Source organism: Pseudophryne corroboree, chromosome 8, assembly GCF_028390025.1.
Source record: "Pseudophryne corroboree isolate aPseCor3 chromosome 8, aPseCor3.hap2, whole genome shotgun sequence".
NCBI classification, from domain to species: domain Eukaryota; kingdom Metazoa; phylum Chordata; class Amphibia; order Anura; family Myobatrachidae; genus Pseudophryne; species Pseudophryne corroboree.
Genome location: NC_086451.1, coordinates 27,885,971 through 27,906,370, shown reverse-complemented (window position 1 = coordinate 27,906,370; position 20,400 = coordinate 27,885,971). Strand labels below are relative to the sequence as shown.

The window sequence follows — 20,400 nt, the reverse complement described above, 5'->3', positions numbered from 1 at the left end:
GCATAGCAGGGCTGCGATCGCTTGTGTAGCCCTGCTATGCTAAAAAAGTTTCCTGCAACCAAGACCAGCCCTGCAGCTACTTACCCTGTGCGACGGATCCAGCGATGAAGGGGGCGGCTGTAACGTCAGACATCCGCCCTCCAAATGCCTGGATCCTCCTGCGTTGGACTCACCACGCCTGGAAAACGACCCGAAACACCTCCCGCCTGTCCGTCTTCTTGCGATCGCCGCTGCCATCACTTTTCTCGCTGGCGGCGTCGTGGCCCGGCGAAACAATCGTTGCTGGGCAACGACGTGCGTTCGCAATGCGTCCACTGCGCATACGCATTTCCGACCCGTTCGCACCGCAGCGAAGAACCTCCCAATGACCTCCCATATGCGCAGATCTCCCAAAATCGGAGTTGTACGCAAACCATCGGGTTTATGTATAACTCATAATCAGGCCCTGTCATTACAGAACGTCATTAGGATCATTGAAAGATAAGAAGCGAGACTGAGCATGTACGGAGCCTCTCCACCGTTCTACCAGTACAACACGTGTCAGAGAAGACTGTAGCAGGTGGTCTGTGTTATTAGGGAAAACAGAACGTATACTGGGCCGATCCAGGTCTGTACACAAATGCAATAGCAAATGCTGATGTCAGCAGAAGCTGCCACCCAGGCAATTGCGTACACATTCCCAACCTATACACAGCAACGAGGAACATCAAGGTTAAAGGTAGGCTTATAGCTGGTCATTCCGAGTTGATCGCTCGCTAGCAGTTTTTAACAGCCGTGCAAACGCTATGCCACCGCCAACTGGGAGTGTATTTCAGCTTAGCAGAAGTGCGAACGAAAGGATCGCAGAGCGGCGGCAAAGTTTTTCTGTGCAGTTTTAGAGTAGCTCACTACCTACTCAGCGCTTGCGATCACTTCAGACCATTCAGTTCCTGTTTTGACGTCACAAACACGCCCTGCGTTCGCCCATCTTTCTGAGGAAGCTGCTGAGTTCACTAAAGGCAGAGAAACGCGTAAGAGAGGAGTGTGACCCACGGCTGGGGATCTCCGTTCTACCATCACTCCCTGCTATTGAGCGTGAGGACTGTGCGGCAATACTTTCTGCACTGAGGGTGAGACGTCTCCTCAGATGCGGGAATCAAAGGTCTGAAGACACGCTGGAGTGAGACTTTCAATAAGCGTGGCCACGCGGGACTGATAAGTATACTTTGAAACATTCTCTATAAATGGGAATTAGTGACCAATTATACATCAAATGGTTCCGCTTGCTACATATTGATACAACTGGAAACAGTCACGGAGCTTGTGATTTATCTTTTTAGCTTGCTAACGGAACAGTTATCAATGCTTTACTAACCAGTTCTTGCTTGTAGTTCATGGTCATAACTGGAATCAGACGCTAAACACACCATTAACGATTTCATCTGGCCATCTGATTTCAATTGGAACTAGGCGCAAATTACAGTCACTAACCATTTCTGCTTGGCTACTAAAAATTATATTGATTATTCTAAGCCTTTTTAAGCTCAAGTGATTGGGATTTTACAGTGTTAAATTGAGAGATAAAGTTAATCATGTGGTTTTAATTATAATTGTCATATTTATTAATACACTGGCCGTGTGGTTATGTATTGTGTGTTTGATTAAATGTTTTATGTCTTTAATTATAACTGATCTGGACAGCGCTTTATTATATTTGTTTGACACCCAGAAACGCCCACTTCATGTCAATCACTCTGCGGCCAGCACTGTGACTGAAAAGCGTCGCTAGACCTTCTGTGAAACTACATAGTTCGTTGTAATAGTACGTCGTGCGTACGCATTGCGCTGCATATGCATGCGTAGAACTGCCGTTTTTTTGCCTCATCGCTGCACAGCGAACGAATGCAGCTAGCGATCAACTCGGAATGAGCACTATGGCTATGTAGACTGGACACGGCAGTAGCGATGCAGGCACCATGTTTTTGCGCGTACAAGCTTGCAGCAGTCAGCATATACACGCACCGAAAACAGCACTGCGGTCAGATAGTCGCCGCCTATAGAGTGTATTTTCGCTGTGCAAGTGTGCGATCGCATGTACAGCCAAGCGCTACAAAAAGCTTTTGTGCAGTTTCTGAGTAGCCCAGAACTTACTCAGCCGCTGCGATCACTTCAGCCTGTCCGGGCCTGGAATTGACGTCAGACACCCGCCCTGCAAACGCCTGGAAACGCCTGCGTTTTTCCAAACACTCCCAGAAAATGGTCAAGTGCCACCCACAAACGCCTTCTTCCTGTCAATCTCCTTGCGATCGTCTGTGCAGATGGATTCTTCATTAAATCCATCGCTCAGCAACGATCCGCTTTGTACCCGTGCGACGCGCCTGCACATTGCGCTGCATACGCAGTTCTGACCTGATCGTACCGCAACAAAGAAAAAACCTAGCGTGCGATCAGGTCTGAATGAGGCCCAGAGTCAGTGTGGTTTCAAGAAGGACTGGGCCTTGTGGCTTCACAATGAGCTTGGTCTACAAAGTAAGGTGCTCAATAAGCCATGTTATGGTATCAATAGAGAGCAAGATGTACTCTTGAGATGGAGAGCATCATGGGACTCAACGTCAGAGAGCTGCTACATAAGCAAAGAACACAGGGGGTAATTCAGACTGGATCCTTTTGTGGAGTGCGCACGTACAGCGGCCGCACTGCGCATGTGCACCCCAGTGAGATGCTAAAAGCATCTCAGGGCTGCGATCGCCTCTGCCTGATTGTCTGAACCGTTTGGGAGGCGGGCCGTGGCAGCTGTGTGACATCACTCGCAGACACATGCGACCTGGGAGGCGGCAAGTAGCGGACTGCCAGAACGCAGGAGCTGCGCTGGCAGGGAGCTACTCGCCAGGTATAAAAGCATCGCCGCCGTGTGATGCTTATGTACCTGTGCGGGGGGAGGGGGTGGGCCTGACATGTGGGGCGGACTAGCCCTGTGCTGAGCGTCCCCCCCGCATGTCAGAGTAAATGATCGTAGATGTGCTAAACCGATCAGATCTGAATTAGCAGCATAACGCAGGGACGGCAGATGGAGGAGAACGTCTAAGTTACTAAACTGCCCATTATATAAATCATTGGCTATAGCACAGCCGCAATATGGGGCACAGTTTTGGGCACCTGTTTATGGGGGTCATTCCGAGTTGTTCGCTCGTAATATTTTTCTCGCAACGGAGCGATTAGTCGCTAATGCGCATGCGCAATGTCCGCAGTGCGACTGCGCCAAGTAAATTTGCTATGCAGTTAGGAATTTTACTCACGGCATTACGAGGTTTTTTCTTCGTTCTGGTGATCGGAATGTGAGTGACAGGAAGTGGGTGTTTCTGGGCGGAAACTGGCCGTTTTATGGGAGTGTGTGAAAATAAGAATTTACTTACCGATAATTCTATTTCTCGGAGTCCGTAGTGGATGCTGGGGTTCCTGAAAGGACCATGGGGAATAGCGGCTCCGCAGGAGACAGGGCACAAAAAAGTAAAGCTTTTACCAGATCAGGTGGTGTGCACTGGCTCCTCCCCCTATGACCCTCCTCCAGACTCCAGTTAGGTACTGTGCCCGGACGAGCGTACACAATAAGGGAGGCAATTTGAATCCCGGGTAAGACTCATACCAGCCACACCAATCACACCGTACAACTTGTGATCTAAACCCAGTTAACAGTATGATAACAGAAAGAGCCTCTTAAAGATGGCTCCTTAACAATATAACCCGAATTTGTTAACAATAACTATGTACAGTATTGCAGATAATCCGCACTTGGGATGGGCGCCCAGCATCCACTACGGACTCCGAGAAATAGAATTATCGGTAAGTAAATTCTTATTTTCTCTATCGTCCTAAGTGGATGCTGGGGTTCCTGAAAGGACCATGGGGATTATACCAAAGCTCCCAAACGGGCGGGAGAGTGCGGATGACTCTGCAGCACCGAATGAGAGAATTTCAAGTCCTCTTTTGCCAGGGTATCAAATTTGTAGAATTTTACAAACGTGTTTTCCCCCGACCACGTAGCTGCTCGGCAGAATTGTAATGCCGAGACCCCTCGGGCAGCCGCCCAAGATGAGCCCACCTTCCTTGTGGAATGGGCCTTAACAGATTTAGGCTGTGGCAGGCCTGCCACAGAATGAGCAAGTTGAATTGTGTTACAAATCCAACGAGCAATCGTCTGCTTAGAAGCAGGGGCACCCAACTTGTTGGGTGCATATAGTATCAACAGCGAGTCAGATTTTCTGACTTCAGCCGTCCTTGAAATGTATATTTTTAAGGCTCTGACAACGTCCAACAACTTGGAGTCCTCCAAGTCGCCAGTGGCCGCAGGCACCACAATAGGTTGGTTCAGGTGAAACGCTGATACCACCTTAGGGAGAAAATGCGGACGAGTCCTCAGTTCTGCCCTATCCGAATGGAAGATTAGATAAGGGCTTTTATAAGATAAAGCCGCCAATTCAGATACTCTCCTGGCGGAAGCCAGGGCCAGTAACATAGTCACTTTCCATGTGAGATATTTAAAATCCACCTTTTTCAATGGTTCAAACCAATGGGATTTGAGGAAATCTAAAACTACATTTAGATCCCACGGTGCCACCGGAGGCACCACAGGAGGCTGTATATGCAGTACTCCTTTAACAAAAGTCTGTACCTCAGGAACTGAGGCCAATTCTTTTTGGAAGAATATTGACAGGGCCGAAATTTGAACCTTAATAGATCTCAATTTGAGACCCATAGACAATCCTGATTGTAGGAAAAGTAGGAAACGACCCAGTTGAAATTCCTCCGTCGGAACACTCCGATCCTCGCACCACGCGACATATTTTCGCCAAATGCGGTGATAATGTTTCGCGGTGACTTCCTTCCTTGCCTTAATCAAGGTAGGAATGACTTCTTCTGGAATGCCTTTCCCTTTTAGGATCTGGCGTTCAACCGCCATGCCGTCAAACGCAGCCGCGGTAAGTCTTGAAAGAGACAGGGACCCTGTTGTAGCAGGTCCCTTCTCAGAAGTAGAGGGCACGGGTCGTCCGTGACCAACTCTTGAAGTTCCGGGTACCAAGTCCTTCTTGGCCAATCCGGAGCCACTAGTATTGTTCTTACTCCTCCTCACCGTATAATCTTCAATACCTTTGGTATGAGAGGCAGAGGAGGAAACACATATACTGATTTGTACACCCAAGGTGTTACCAGTGCGTCCACAGCTATTGCCTGTGGATCTCTTGACCTGGCGCAATACTTGTCCAGTTTCTTGTTGAGGCGAGACGCCATCATGTCTACCATTGGTCTTTCCCAACAGTTTATTAGCATGTGGAAGACTTCTGGATGAAGACCCCCCTCTCCCGGGTGAATATCGTGTCTGCTGAGGAAGTCTGCTTCCCAGTTGTCCACGCCCGGGAAGAACACTGCTGACAGTGCTATTACGTGATTCTCCGCCCAGCGAAGAATCTTGGCAGCTTCTGCCATTGCACTCCTGCTTCTTGTGCCGCCCTGTCTGTTTACATGGGCGACCGCCGTGATGTTGTCCGACTGAATCAACACCGGTTTTCCTTGCAGGAGTGGTTCCGCCTGGCTTAGAGCATTTTAGATTGCTCTTAGTACCAGAATGTTTATGTGAAGAGACTTTTCCAGGTTCGTCCATACCCCCTGGAAGTTTCTTCCTTGTGTGACTGCTCCCCAACCTCTCAGGCTGGCGTCCGTGGTCACCAGGATCAAATCCTGTATGCCGAATCTGCGGCCCTCCAATAGATGAGCCTTTTGCAACCACCACAGAAGATATACCCTTGTCCTTGGCGACAGGGTTATTCGCAGGTGCATCTGAGGATGCGACCCTGACCATTTGTCCAACAGATCCCTTTGGAAAATTCTTGCATGGAATCTGCCGAATGGAATTGCTTCGTAAAAAGCCACCATTTTTCCCAGGACTCTTGTGCATTGATGTACAGACACCTTTCCTGGTTTTAGGAGGTTCCTGACAGGTCGGATAACTCCTTGGCTTTTTCCTCGGGAAGAAAAACCTTTTTCTGAACCGTGTCCAGAATCATCCCTAGGAACAGCAGACGTATCGTCGGAAAACAGCTGCGATTCTTGGAATATTTAGAATCCAGTCGTGCCGTCGAAGAACTACTTTAGATAGTGCTCTTCCGACCTCCAACTGTTCTCTGGAACTTGCCCTTTTTAGGTCGTGCAAGTAAGGGATAATTTAGATGCCTTTTTTCTTTGAAGAAACATCTTTTCGGCCATTACCTTGGTAAAAAGGCCCGGGGTGCCGTGGATAATTCAAACGGCATCGTCTGAAACTGATATTGACAGTTCTGTACCACGAACCAGAGGTACCCTTGATGAGAAGGACAAAATTTGGACATGGAGGTAATCCTTGATGTCCAGGGACACCATATAGTCCCCTTTTTTCCGGTTCGCTATCACTGCTCTGAGTGACTTTATCTCGATTTGAACCTTTTATGTAAGTGTTCAAAACATTTTAGATTTAGACTATGTGTCACCAAGCCGTCTGGCTTCAGTACCACAATATAGTGTGGAAAAATAATACCCTTTTCCTTGTCGTAGGAGGGGTACTTTGATTATCACCTGCTGGATATACAGCTTGTGAATTGTTTCCAATGCTGCCTCCCTGTCGGAGGGAGCCGTTGGTAAAGCAGACTTCAGGAACCTGCGAGGAGAAGATGTCTCGACTCTCCAATCTTTACCCCTGGGATAATACTCGTACGATCTAGGGGTCAACTTGCGAGTGATCCCACTGCGCCCTGAGACTCTTGAGACTACCCCCCCACCTTGAGTCCGCTTGCACGGCCCCAGCGTCATGCTGAGGACTTGGCAGACGCGGTGGAGGGCTTCTTTTCCTGGGAAAGGGCTGCCTGCTGCAGTCTACTTCCCTTACCTCTATGTCTGGGCAGATATGACTGGCCTTTTGCCTGCATGCCCTCATGGGAAAGGAAAGATTGAGGCTGAAAAGACGGTGTCTTTTTTAGCTGAGATGTAACTTGGGGTAAAAAAGGTTGGATTTCCCAGCTGTTGCTGTGGTCCCCAGGTCCGATGGACCGACCCCCAAATAACTCCTTCCCTTTATACAGCAATACTTCCATCTGCCGTATGGGATCTGTATCACCTGACCACTGTCGTGTCCCTGACATCTTCTGGGAGATATGGACAACGCACTTATCTTGATGCCAGAGAGCAAATATCCCTCTGTGCATCTCACATACATATATATAGAATGCATCCTATTAAATGCTCTACATGAATAAAATATTTTCAGTCAGGGAATCCGACCAAGCCAACCCAGCACTGCATCTCCAGGCTGATGGCGATCGCTGGTCGCAGTATAACCACCGTATGTGTGTATATACTTTTTAGGATATTTTTCCAGCTTCCTATCAGCTGGCTCCTTGAGGGCGGCCGTATCTGGAGACGGTAACGCCACTTGATAAGCGTGTGAGCGCCTTATCACCCTAAGGGGTGTTTCCCAACGTACCCTAATTTCTGGCGGGAAAGGGTATAACGCCAATATTTGCTATCGGGGTAACCCTACGCATCATCACACACTTCATTTTATTTTATCTGATTCAGGAAAAACTACAGGTAGTTTTTTCACTCCCACATAATACCCTTTCTTGTGGTACTTGTAGTATCAGAAACACGTAACACCTCCTTCATTGCCCTTAACGTGTGGCCCTAATGAGAAATACGTTTGTTTATTCACCGTCGACACTGTATTCAGTGTCCGTGTCTGTGTCGACCGACTGAGGTAAATGGGCGTTTTTAAAACCCCTGACGGTGTTTCTGAGACGCCTGGACCGGTCCTAATAGATTGTCGGCCGTCTCATGTCGTCAACCGACCTTGCAGCGTGTTGACATTCTCACGTAATTCTCTAAATAAGCCATCCATTCCGGTGTCGACTCCCTAGAGAGTGACATCACCATTACAGGCAATTTCTCCGCCTCCTCACCAACATCGTCCTCATACATGTCGACACACACGTACCGACACACAGCACACACACCGGGAATGCTCTGACAGAGGACAGGACCCACTAGCCCTTTGGGGAGACAGAGGGAGAGTCTGCCAGCACACACCAAAAACGCTATAATTATATAGGGACAACCTTATATAAGTGTTTCTCCCTTATAGCATCTTTTATATATATACAATATCGCCAAAATCAGTGCCCCCCCTCTCTGTTTTAACCCTGTTTCTGTAGTGCAGTGCAGGGGAGAGCCTGGGAGCCTTCTCTCCAGCTTTTCTGTGAGAGAAAATGGCGCTGTGTGCTGAGGAGATAGGCCCCGCCCCTTTTTCGGCGGGCTCGTCTCCCGCTATTTTTGAAGTTAGGCAGGGGTTAAATATCTCCATATAGCCTCTGTGGGCTATATGTGAGGTATTTTTTGCCTCTAATAAGGTTTTTATTTGCCTCTCAGAGCGCCCCCCCCAGCGCTCTGCACCCTCAGTGACTGTTGTGTGAAGTGTGCTGAGAGGAAAATGGCGCACAGCTGCAGTGCTGTGCGCTACCTTTATGAAGACTCAGGAGTCTTCAGCCGCCGATTTTGGACCTCTTCTCTCTTCAGCGTCTGCAAGGGGGCCGGCGGCGCGGCTCCGGTGACCATCCAGGCTGTACCTGTGATCGTCCCTCTGGAGCTAGTGTCCAGTAGCCAAGCAGCAAATCCACTCTGCACGCAGGTGAGTTCACTACTTCTCCCCTAAGTCCCTCGTTGCAGTGATCCTGTTGCCAGCAGGACTCACTGTAAAGTAAAAAACCTAAGCTAAACTTTCTCTAAGCAGCTCTTTAGGAGAGCCACCTAGATTGCACCCTTCTCGTTCGGGCACAAAATCTAACTGGAGTCTGGAGGAGGGTCATAGGGGGAGGAGCCAGTGCACACCACCTGATCTGGTAAAAGCTTTACTTTTTTGTGCCCTGTCTCCTGCGGAGCCGCTATTCCCCATGGTCCTTTCAGGAACCCCAGCATCCACTTAGGACGATAGAGAAAAAACGCTACCGTTTCTGGGAAAAACGCGGGGGTGGCTGGAGAAACGGGGGAGTGTCTGGGCGAATGCTGGGTGTGTTTGTGACGTCAAACCAGGAACGACAAGCACTGAACTGATCGCACTGGCAGAGTAAGTCTGGAGCTACTCAGAAACTGCTAAGAAGTGTCTAGTCGCAATTTTGAGAATCTTTCGTTCGCAATTTTGATAAGCTAAGATTCACTCCCAGTAGGCGGCGGCTTAGCGTGTGCAAAGCTGCTAAAAGCATCTAGCGAGCGAACAACTCGGAATGAGGGCCTATAAGAGCTGAGATATGAATCACAGGCTACCTTGTTACCTATGATGTATATAGAGGTAGGCTTGGGAAACAAAAATGATTTATAGCTAACTGGATTAATATGGACAAACCCAATCAATGGCAATAAATAGATTCACCTGACAAGATGTCCATACTGGGCCGATGTATGGGGGTCATACCGAGTTGATCGCTCGCTAGCTATGTTTTGCAGCGCTGCGATCAGATAGTCGCCGCCTATAGGGGAGTGTATTTTCGCTTTGCAAGTGTGCGATCGCCTGTGCAGCCAAGCGGTACAAAAACGTTTTGTGCTGTTTCTGAGTTGCCCAGAACTTACTCAGCCGCTGCGATCACTTCAGCCTGTCCGGTCCCGGAATTGACGTCATACACCCGCCCTGCAAACGCTTGGACGCGCCTGCGTTCTTACAAACACTCCCAGAAAACGGTCAGATGAAACCCACATACGCCCTCTTCCTGTCAATCACCTTGCGATCGGCTGTGCGAATGGATTCTTTGTTAAATCCATCGCTCAGCAACGATCCGCTTTGTACCCGCGCGACGCGCCTGTGCATTGCGGTGCATACGCAGTAGTGACCTGATCGGCAGCGTGCGAACAGGTGGGAATGACCCCCTATGTTATAAGCAGGCGGCCACTGCGATTGGAGCCCATAAAGCGGCTAAGTAAATTGGGTGCTTATGTTACTGGCGCCGCCCCTCACGCATCCTGCAACAGTTGCATCTTTCCTGCGGCTTTTCAAGTGTTCGTGTTTTACAACTCTGCACCAAGCTCAAATCGTTTTCTCTGTTCTCGCTCTGAGGATGAATTAGAATCTGCTCTGCTTCCGTTTTGGAAAGCTACGTATGTTCCCACAGGCACTGCAGATCGTTATCATGGCAGCTAAATCTGCCCGTCCAGATGAACGGAGAACGTGAACTGACAGAGCGAGACAATCACGCAGTCCCCCCCCCCCCCCATGCAGTGCTTAGTCTCCGCATAGTGAAACACAGGTTGCTGCAAATAGAGGACACACCGACAGAATACAGAAAGATTCTGGTTGCAGCGTGAATGGCATCAGGAAAACCTGACGTACAAATGAAGCTTTCAAATGTCACAAGTGACGCGTGACTACACCGAGCGGCCAGGCTGGCTAACCCCCCCGTATCTGGTATGTGACAAGCAGCCCCCTGACTGCAGAATAGCAATCAATGGCCGCTGACTGCGCCTTCCCCCAGGCTTCCCGTCCTTCTGCACTGGCACACAAGAAGTGCAGGCTCTGGGCTTATTTATCCTCCTGCCTCTGTGTCTTATCATTCCTCTACTCTCTGCACAATATGAATCACTGCCCATAATTTCCCCTTATCCGGAGCTGATGGCTCCGCAGTGTTTTATCTGTGCAGCACATATTTCTGGATTGAGGGGGCGAGACTGTGAAATTAGTTAGCACTTTTACCTTATAGCATGCTGGAATCTGTGTGGCTGATACTGAATGTGCGTGAACACGGGCGAGAGGTCTTTATGCTGGGAGGGAGGAGCTGCGTGATACCTTGTCAGCATACTGAGAATATTAGGGGGTCATTCTGACCTGATCGCACGTTGCAGTTCATCGATTCATTGATTGACAGGCAGAGGCGGTTGCTGGGAGGCACGGCGGCGTTTGGCTACCGTTTTGTGGGCACGGTCCGGACAACGCAGGCGTGGCTGGAGCGTGCGGGGGGGGGGGGGGGGCCGCAGCGGCTGTGTGATGTCACACGGAGCCGTTGCGACCCGGGCAGCGACGAGTAGCTCCCGGCCAGCGCGCAAAAGCTGCGCTGGCCGGGAGCTACTCCTGAAGTACAAAAGCATCATCGCTGTGCGATGCTTTTGTACTTCTGCGGGGAGGGGGAGTCGGGCCTTGCATGCGGGGCGGACTAGCCCTGTGCTGGGCGTCCTCCCGCATGTCAGTGTGCCTGATCGTAGCCCTGCAAAATTTTGATCAGGTCTGAATTAGGCCCATTGATGAGATCTGCTTGTACCAGATGCACAGAATATGTAGTAAAGCAAATATTGACATTTAGAGCCTCATTTATCAAGGATTACATATTGAATGCAATCTGCAAAGCGGTGGCATACGTATACGCATAAACATACGTCAGATTGCCTGCCGCTACATGAGGCTAAGACGCATTGGGTAGCTTATCGCACGACCCACAGCTGACAATATATTTCAGCCTAATTAATATGCCACAGGGGGGTGGTACGGTTCAGCGGAGTCCTCTATGACTGTACTGCCAGCTTACGCACCCAATCTGTGGCAGTCATTGGTTGCAGGGCATCTTATATACGGATTATAGTTTTAAGAACCGGTCTATTGTAAAAACACAGGAGAACTTGGGAATGTTCAGAGATGGGCTGCGTTATAAATAGAAGAGATGGAGGGATTCGATAAGAATGATAAACTGGACGCGTTAAAGTGGTTTGCTTCGGAAAAATAGCAATCATTGCAAGCTGGGATTTGTAGTTCCACAGCAGCAGAGATTCTGCAGGTCGCCTACCTCTGCACTGCAGTCAATGCAACCTCCCCACTTAGGCCAGTGATACGTGTGCTGTACCACAAATTGCATTAAGATAAATTCTATTGCTTGAGATTGGGCACAAGTCGGTTATAGACGGATCTTGTGTGGTTTCGCACTGCGTGCGTTCCGGAAATCCTGGACGATATGTATATAAGTCACATCTCCACTTGCACTGATGGGGAGTAACTGGGGGGTAATGCAGGTTTCACAGGTAGACAAAGGTCTAAGAAAAATGTTGCATAATAAATGGAGTTGTGTAATTACGTCTGTTTTCTGACATGTTTTGCACCTAGTGGTTGTGCAAGTGCACACTGAAGATGACGATGCAAGTGAACACTGAAGATGATGATGCAAGCGCACACTGAAGATGATGATGCAAGCGCACACTGAAGATGATAGTGCAAGTGCACACTGACGATGATGGTGCAAGCGCACACTGATGATGATGATGCAAGCGCACACTGAAGATGTTGGTACAAGTGCTAATTGACGATAATGATGCAAACGCACACTGACGGTGATGATGCAAACGCACACTGACGATGATGATGCAAGCGCACACTGACGATGATGGTGCAAGTGCACACTGACGATGATGATGCAAGCGCACACTGAAGATGTTGGTACAAGTGCTAACTGACGATAATGATGCAAACGCACACTGACGGTGATGATGCAAGCGCACACTGACGGTGATGGTGCAAGTGCACACTGACGATGATGATGCAAGCGCACACTGAAGATGTTGGTACAAGTGCTAACTGACGATAATGATGCAAACACACACTGACGATGATGATGCAAGCGCACACTGACGATGATGATGCAAGCGCACACTGAAGATATTGGTACAAGTGCTAACTGACGATAATGATGCAAACACACACTGACGATGATGATGCAAGCGCACACTGACGATGATGATGCAAGTGCACACTGACGATGATGGTGCAAGCGCACACTGACGATGATGGTGCAAGCGCACACTGAAGATGATGATGCAAGCTCACACTGACGATTATGATGCAAGCGCACACTGAAGATGTTGGTACAAGTGCTAACTGACGATAATGATGCAAACGCACACTGACGGTGATGATGCAAGCGCACACTGACGATGATGGTGCAAGTGCACACTGACGATGATGATGCAAGCGCACACTGAAGATGTTGGTACAAGTGCTAACTGACGATAATGATGCAAACACACACCGACGATGATGATGCAAGCGCACACTGACGATGATGATACAAGCGCACACTGAAGGTGTTGGTACAAGTGCTAACTGACGATAATGATGCAAACACACACTGACGATGATGATGCAAGCGCACACTGACGATGATGATGCAAGTGCACACTGACGATGATGGTGCAAGCGCACACTGACAATGATGGTGCAAGCGCACACTGAAGATGATGATGCAAGCTCACACTGACGATTATGATGTAAGCGCACACTGAAAATGTTGGTACAAGTGCTAATTGACGATTATGATGCAAACGCACACTGACTATGATGATGCAAGAGCACACTGAAGATGACGTAACAATTGCACACTGACGATGATGGTGCAAGCGCACACTGAAGATGTTGGTACAAGTGCTAATTGACGATAATGATACAAATGCACACTGACCATGATGATGCAAGCGCACACTGAAGATGATGGAGCAAGCGCACACTGACGATGATGATGCAAGCGCACACTGACGATGATGATGCAAGCGCACACTGACGATGATGATGCAAGCGCACACTGAAGATGATGATGTAAGCACGCACTGACGATGATGATGCAAGCGCACATTGAAGATGATGATGTAAGCACACATTGACGATGATGATGCAAGTGCGCACTGACGATGAGGACGACGGTGAAACCAATCACGCAGATTGGGGCGATCCAGCCTTACATATGGGTCCAAATCAACATACAGGCGACTGCGTACATTTAGTTCAGCGACAGCAATCCGGGTGCAAATACGCCCAACTTGTCTGCATGGCATCCGAGTGTCCATTACGTGCACCTTTTTCCTGCCATCTTCAACTTGAAACGGCAGGAGACACAATGTAACTGCAATGCATATCGTTGGGGCTGGATTTGTCGCAAGCAACAGTGGTGCAGAGATCACAGGTGTAGAAGGTCACATACAGATCATGCAACACTGATGACATCTAAACCATACGAACGTAATCTATCACTGAAAAGAAAATCCCTTGTGTTGCCAAGCCCGGGTGGGGGGGGGGACTGTGACACTGCAATACCATGGAGCTAAAATCAGATCAATTGCCACAGGAGGTGCTTCAGTTACACTCCTTACACCAGAGAAGAATTAAAGGGATGAGGAATAATCCCCATGGCCTCTGGGAACACCAATTCTGCTCACAAATGTGTTTTTTTGTGTGTTTTTTTTTTTTTGCAGGACCATCACGAGGCAGACATTGCAGAGGACACGAGCTGATCTGACAAGATGCCTCATCCTGCAGATCTCTCTGCTCAGACTTCAGAGCTGTGAGCGAAGCGCAATTACAGCCCTGCCGGATAATGGGGTACAATTACCACAGAGAACTGGGCGGATTGTTTCTGCAGCTGGCACAAGCCACTATGCCTCGCATACAGGTGCTGTGCTTCAGCCTGATCTAATGTGTGCATTACAATGTATAATTCAGGTGTCTGCTTTCACGCCGAAAAATAACGGTTTCCCCGCCGAGGCATCTGTTTCGTTCACCTAAACACCCCTCCTCCGAGGCCTTACTACACCTTCTGCTGTCAAAGATGTGCGCGGTTACATCACCGATAAGCCAGGCGACGACTATAAAACTCTTATTGCACTTCTATAGGTTACAAGCTTTTCACGCTTCACGTACGGATGTCGGCCAGATGATGTGGTGCTCGGGGTTTGAGTGTTAACAACAAGATCGCAAACACCAAGGGGGTCATTCCGAGTTGTTCGCTAGCAGATTTCGTTCGCTGCGCAGCGATCAGGCAAAAAATCGTCACTTCTGCGCATGCGTATGCGGCACAATGCCCACGCGCGTCGTACTATTACAACAAACGATGTCGTTTTACACAAGGACTAGCGAAGCTTTTCAGTCGCACTGTTGGCCGCAGAGTGACTGACATGAAGTGGGCGTTTCTGGGTGTATACTGACCGTTTTCAGGGAGTGTTCGAAAAAACGCAGGCGTGCCAGGAAAAACGCAGGCGTGGCTGGGCGAACGCAGGGCGCGTTTGTGACGTTAAAACAGGAACTGAATGGTCTGAAGTGATCGCAAGCGCTGAGTAGGTCTGGAGCTACTCTGAAACTGCACAAAAATTTTTTGTAGCCGCTCTGCGATCCCTTCGTTCGCACTTCTGCTAAGTTAAAATACACTCCCAGTGGGCGGCGGCATAGCGTTTGCACGGCTGCTAAAAACTGCTAGCGAGCGAACAACTCGGAATGACCCCCCAAGCCTCCTGAACATGAATCTGCAAGAAACGTGCTAGGCACACACTGCTATGGAGTATGTAGGAGACGGTCAGACGTTGGATAGCGGTCACATTTGTAAAACGGGCCGATTCGGAACATTTAATCCCACAGAATAATTCCACAAAGGATGAATTATTCAATTATTAAACTGTATTTTCATTATTAAAGCTTTAATTGACAACACTGCAAATTGTGCTTATGTACATGATATATGAAGTCATTAAAATCCTCAGTCTACAAGTATATCAAGAAAGTGGTAAAATGAAGACCTTAAAGTGCACCGCTGACCTACACCAAGTGCATTCACTAGGAACCTGCCTACCAACAGCTGTCTCCGCTGTGTACAGGCCACAGGTGCAATTTACATAATGAACCATTTCTTCCAACCTCGGCAAACATCTCCCCAATTACCGGTAATGCAGACTTCACCGAGTCCTGCCCACACAACTGGGCCCTTGGGATCATCGTAGTATGGTGATTCCCAACACCAGTCCTCAGGGACCCCTAACAGCGCATGTTTTCCAGATGTCATCGTTTGTGCACAGCTACAGTCATTGCTGGCTGACACATTTTACAAAAATCCAGAGGTGGAGCTAATTATTTCACTGGTGAAACTGGGACTTGTAGAGCATGCTCTGATATGGGACCTTGGGGATTGGAGTTGGGAAACGTTAAGTAGGACATGCTTGGTTTAAAGGAACAGGGTGATCTGCTATAGCCAATATTAATCTAAAGGATCGTTTCCACTAAAACTGAAAATGTATTAGAAATAATTAATTAATGAGTAAATATTGATGTGATGATATATAAATATGTGTATACATAAAGGTTTGGCAGAATAACAATCACCCAGTCATTTAAACTGCTCTCCAAAAAGCCATTTTGTGGTCCCCGGCACTACTAAATCAATAGCCTTGTTCCGATATCCTTCATCATACTCTAAGCATCTTACATCGCCCTTCATTTAATGTCTCCAGCTATATTTAGCCTATACCACGTGCCTGTTCTACACCTTTCACCTCTCCTTTCCAACATCTCCACTGTACCCAGTACGTTCCCTGTAATATCATCTACGCTTTTCACCAGTCACACTCATCCTTTACTCTCTTTCCTCCACTTTACACTAATTGTAGAGTGAAACACAAAATAATAAAAAAATATATATTTTCCCCCTCCCGTCTGCCTTTCCTTACTTCTCACATCCGCTCCCTATGCAATGATTTCTCCCTCACCATATCCCAATATCATATCCTCCTATCCATCCACTTTATGATCCCTTCATTCAACATTCCCTGTACTTCTGTCAACACCATCCCCCGCTCCTGACTATACCGCGTAACTCTTTTTTCATACATGTTGTTCCTTCTCTCCCCTTTTCTCATCCATCTAACTATATACTCGCTTTTAAAAACTGCACAGCATACGTCCAAGTTACTTCATAATCTCTACTCAAAGGCCTTCAAAACTAGCATTCGCACATCTGTCCCCGTTTCTACATAACCCCTTCCATCTCCCTTATGTATTCCCAAACAGATAATGATCATCTTTCACAGTTCCTTCATAGGTCTCATCACAACTTTCCCCATCCTACTCCTTCTCTTCTCATCCATATCTCTTCATGACTCTTACTGGTACCAAGCCAGACTCATCCTCTTTACTCATCACCCTTAACAGTCCCCTTCCAGACTCCCTCACATCTCTCTCAACACCTCCATCATACCCTTCATATCCATTAACATTCTCTTTCCTAAGCATACTTTTTCACTTCTCATTCCCATCTCTTTATAGCCCTTATTCACTACCCTTATCATATGCCCACCAGACTCACTCTGATCTTCCAAAGGCCATTCATAACCCTTTTCCTCACCTTCCCAACCAGACACCCTATCCTCTCTTCCACTCCCTCTATAACAGTTTGCTCATCATCACCAGCTAAACTCTCTACTGTCTCCCCATTATCCCTATCCTTTGCAATGAGACACCTTCTCATCTACTCCATTCACGACCATTGCTATTCATCCGTAGCCATTCCCAACCAGACTCTCTCCTCTTGCAATCCCTACATACCCTTTACTCATAACCAACACACTCTACTCTTACCTAGTTACCTATACCATTTCCAATCAGACACACAATAATATCTTCTATTACCTCCATCACACACTTCCTCTACCTTAGCCCTCTCAACCAACCTCTCTTCTCTTTCTTCTCCCTTCATAATCCTTACTCATCACCCTTAACCCTGCCCAACCAGACACTCTCATGTCTTTTAATCCATCCAACCCCTTAACTCATCTCCAACCAAACTCCCCCAACTCATTCCCCAACCAGACACCTCTTATCTCTTCCAATTCATCTATAACCTTTGCTCATCACCTTTACTCCCTAACAAAAACCCTCTACGCTGTCTTCATTATCCTTACCCTTTCCATCCAGATAGTATCTCATATCCTCCCCATCTCTTCATAATTATTTCACATTAGTCTTAATCCTTCCAAACCAGGCTCCCTCTCTTTGCTTCCAATCCATCATACATAATCTCCAACCAAACTCCTCCTACGCCCTCCCCAACCAAGCATGCCTTATCTCTACCAATCCATTCATAACTTTTACTCATTTCCAACCAAACTCCTCCTACACGCTCCCTAGACAGTCACCCTTCATCTCTTCCAATCCATCTATGACCTTTACTCATCATTCCCTACCATGCTCCTTCTACTCTCTCTGCATGATACTTACCATTTCAAACCAGACACCCTCTCATCTCCTCCCCATCCATTCATAAACCTTACTTATAATCTTCAACTAAATTCCTCCTGCACCATCCCCAACCAAAAACCCGTCATCTCTTCCAATCCATCCATAAACTTTACTGTTCATCTCCAACCAAACTGCCCTACCTTGTCTCCATTATCCTTACCATTTACAACCAGATATCTTCTCATCTCCTCCCCATCCATTCATAATATCTACTCATCACCCTTAACCCTTCTCAACCAGGCGCGTCTCAACTTTTCCAATCCCTCCATGTTTACCCATAATTCCCACCCAAACTCCCCATAATCTCCATTTATACAACCACATACTATAGCATCTCCTCCCCATCCCTTCATAACACATACTCATCACCATTATCCCTTCCCAACCAGACACCCAATCATGTATTCTAATCTAATCATACCATTTACTCGTCAACCCCCAATCCAACCTGCCCCTACGCCCTCCGTTATCATTTCCAACGCTTCTCCCACCTGATAAACCCTAGTCACAGTCATCACCTTGACTCCATTACATCTCTCTATCACCCTCTCCTGCTCCCACCCCAGTTCTCCAGTCCAGATATTAACCAACTGTGCCCTGCCACCCCAACCCCCGCTGTATCCAGCCATCCCCCAGTGCTCTTTTACCCCATGTATCCTGCTATCTCTCATGCCCTGCCACATTCCCATGCTTTTATGTCCTCGATGCCCTGCAGCCCTCCTGTCATCACCAGTGCCGTTACCCTCCTGTGCCCTGTCACCCCCCAGTGCCCACGCCATCCTCCCCCCAACATTGCACTGCCACCCCCCAATGCCACTGTTACCCTTCCATGCCCCGTCACCCCCCAGTGCCCCGTCACCCCCCATGCTATGTCATGCCCACTGCCCTGCCCCCAACCCCCCCACCACTGCCCTGCTCCCCCCTCCCCTCCCACAGTGCCCTGTCACCCCCCCCCCCAGTGCCCTTCCCCCCCCTCACCACTGCCTGCTCCCACCTCCCCCACTACAGTGCCCTGTCACCCCCCCAGTGCCCTGCCCCCAATCCCCTGCTCCCCCTCCCCTCTCCCAGTTCCCTGCCCCCCTCCCCCCACCACTGCACTGCCACCCCCCAATGCCATGTCACCCTTCCATGCCCTGTCACCCCCCAGTGCCCTGTCACCCCCCCCCCCCCAGTGCCTTGCCACCCTCCCATGATATGTCATCCCCAGTCACCCCCTCAACCCACCACTGCACTGCCACCCCCCAATCCCCTGTCACCCCTCCCCCAGTACCTTGTCACCCTTCCATGCCCTGTCACCCCCCCCCCCCCCAGTGCCTTGCCACCCTCCCATGCTATGTCATCCCCAGTGCCCTGCCACCCCTCCCCCCACCACTGCCATGCCAGCCCCCAGTGCCCGATCTCACCAGTCCGTATGCGGCTCATCAACGACCAGCAGCACCTTGGCCCCCCTGGCCGACGCCCCGGACACCCCTCCGGCCGCCGTGGACACCTGCTCGCTGAGGGCGGCCGTGGTCTGTTTCACCGCGTTGGAGAGGGAGGAGAAGAAGCCGCCACCGCCGCCGCCACCGCCGCCGGTGCTGGGCTCCGGGGACACGGCCGGGGGTCCCGGGGAGGCGGCGGGCGGTGCGGGGGTCTCCGGCCGCTGCAGGTCACTCATGTACCCGTTGGGCAGGTTGGCCATGAAGTTACTGTCCGATAGGCGGCGCCGCAGGTAATTCATCATGTGTTCGCTCCGGTCCCCGGTGTCAGTGTCCGGTGAGTCCCGTTACCAGTCACTGTCCGCTCCGCTCCCGGCTGTGGAGGTGATGAGAGGGCGTACGGTGAGCCCGGGGCAGCAGAGCCGTCAGGCGGGGGACTGGCAGCGGCTACGGCCGGTCTTCTATCTGTCTCCTCGGCGACCGAGCGCGATCAGCATCCTCCTCCCCCTCCCCTGGCACTTGGTACGATCGGCGCCGACCCCTGTGTCTGTCAGTGGAGAGATCCTGCAGTGCGGGCAGCCAGGCAGAGTGGGAGTGTACCAAGCTGCAGAGAGGGGAGGCGGGGCGGTGATGGTGAATCACCTGCATCCCTCATCTTGCTCCCTCTGTGATGCGACCAATGGAGCGTTCCGGTACCCAGAAGAAGAAGCAGCAGCAGGAGCAGAGGGGATGGAGCACTCAGCCTGACAGAGACAGCCAGAGACAGTGGCACTCAGCCTGACAGAGACAGCCAGAGACAGGGACACTCAGCCTGACAGAGAGACAACTAGAGACAGGGGAACTCAGCCTGACACAGAGACAGGGTCACTCAGCCTGACAGAGACAGCCAGAGACAGGGGCACTCAGCCTGAC

General features: G+C 49.5%; 1 protein-coding gene across 4 annotated transcripts in view; it reads right to left on the bottom strand.

Moving 5' to 3' along the window:
- The window catches only part of SYN1 (synapsin I), a 177,161-nt gene extending 157,130 nt beyond the window's left edge, over positions 1–20,031 (bottom strand). For all 4 annotated transcript variants that reach the window (XM_063936125.1, XM_063936126.1, XM_063936128.1 and 1 more), the window contains exon 1: positions 19,474–20,031. In XM_063936125.1, the coding sequence (XP_063792195.1) occupies positions 19,474–19,793 (320 nt within the window). In that variant the 5' untranslated portion in view covers positions 19,794–20,031. The remainder of the gene's footprint in view (positions 1–19,473) is intronic.
- Between the last annotated feature and the right edge of the window lie 369 nt (positions 20,032–20,400).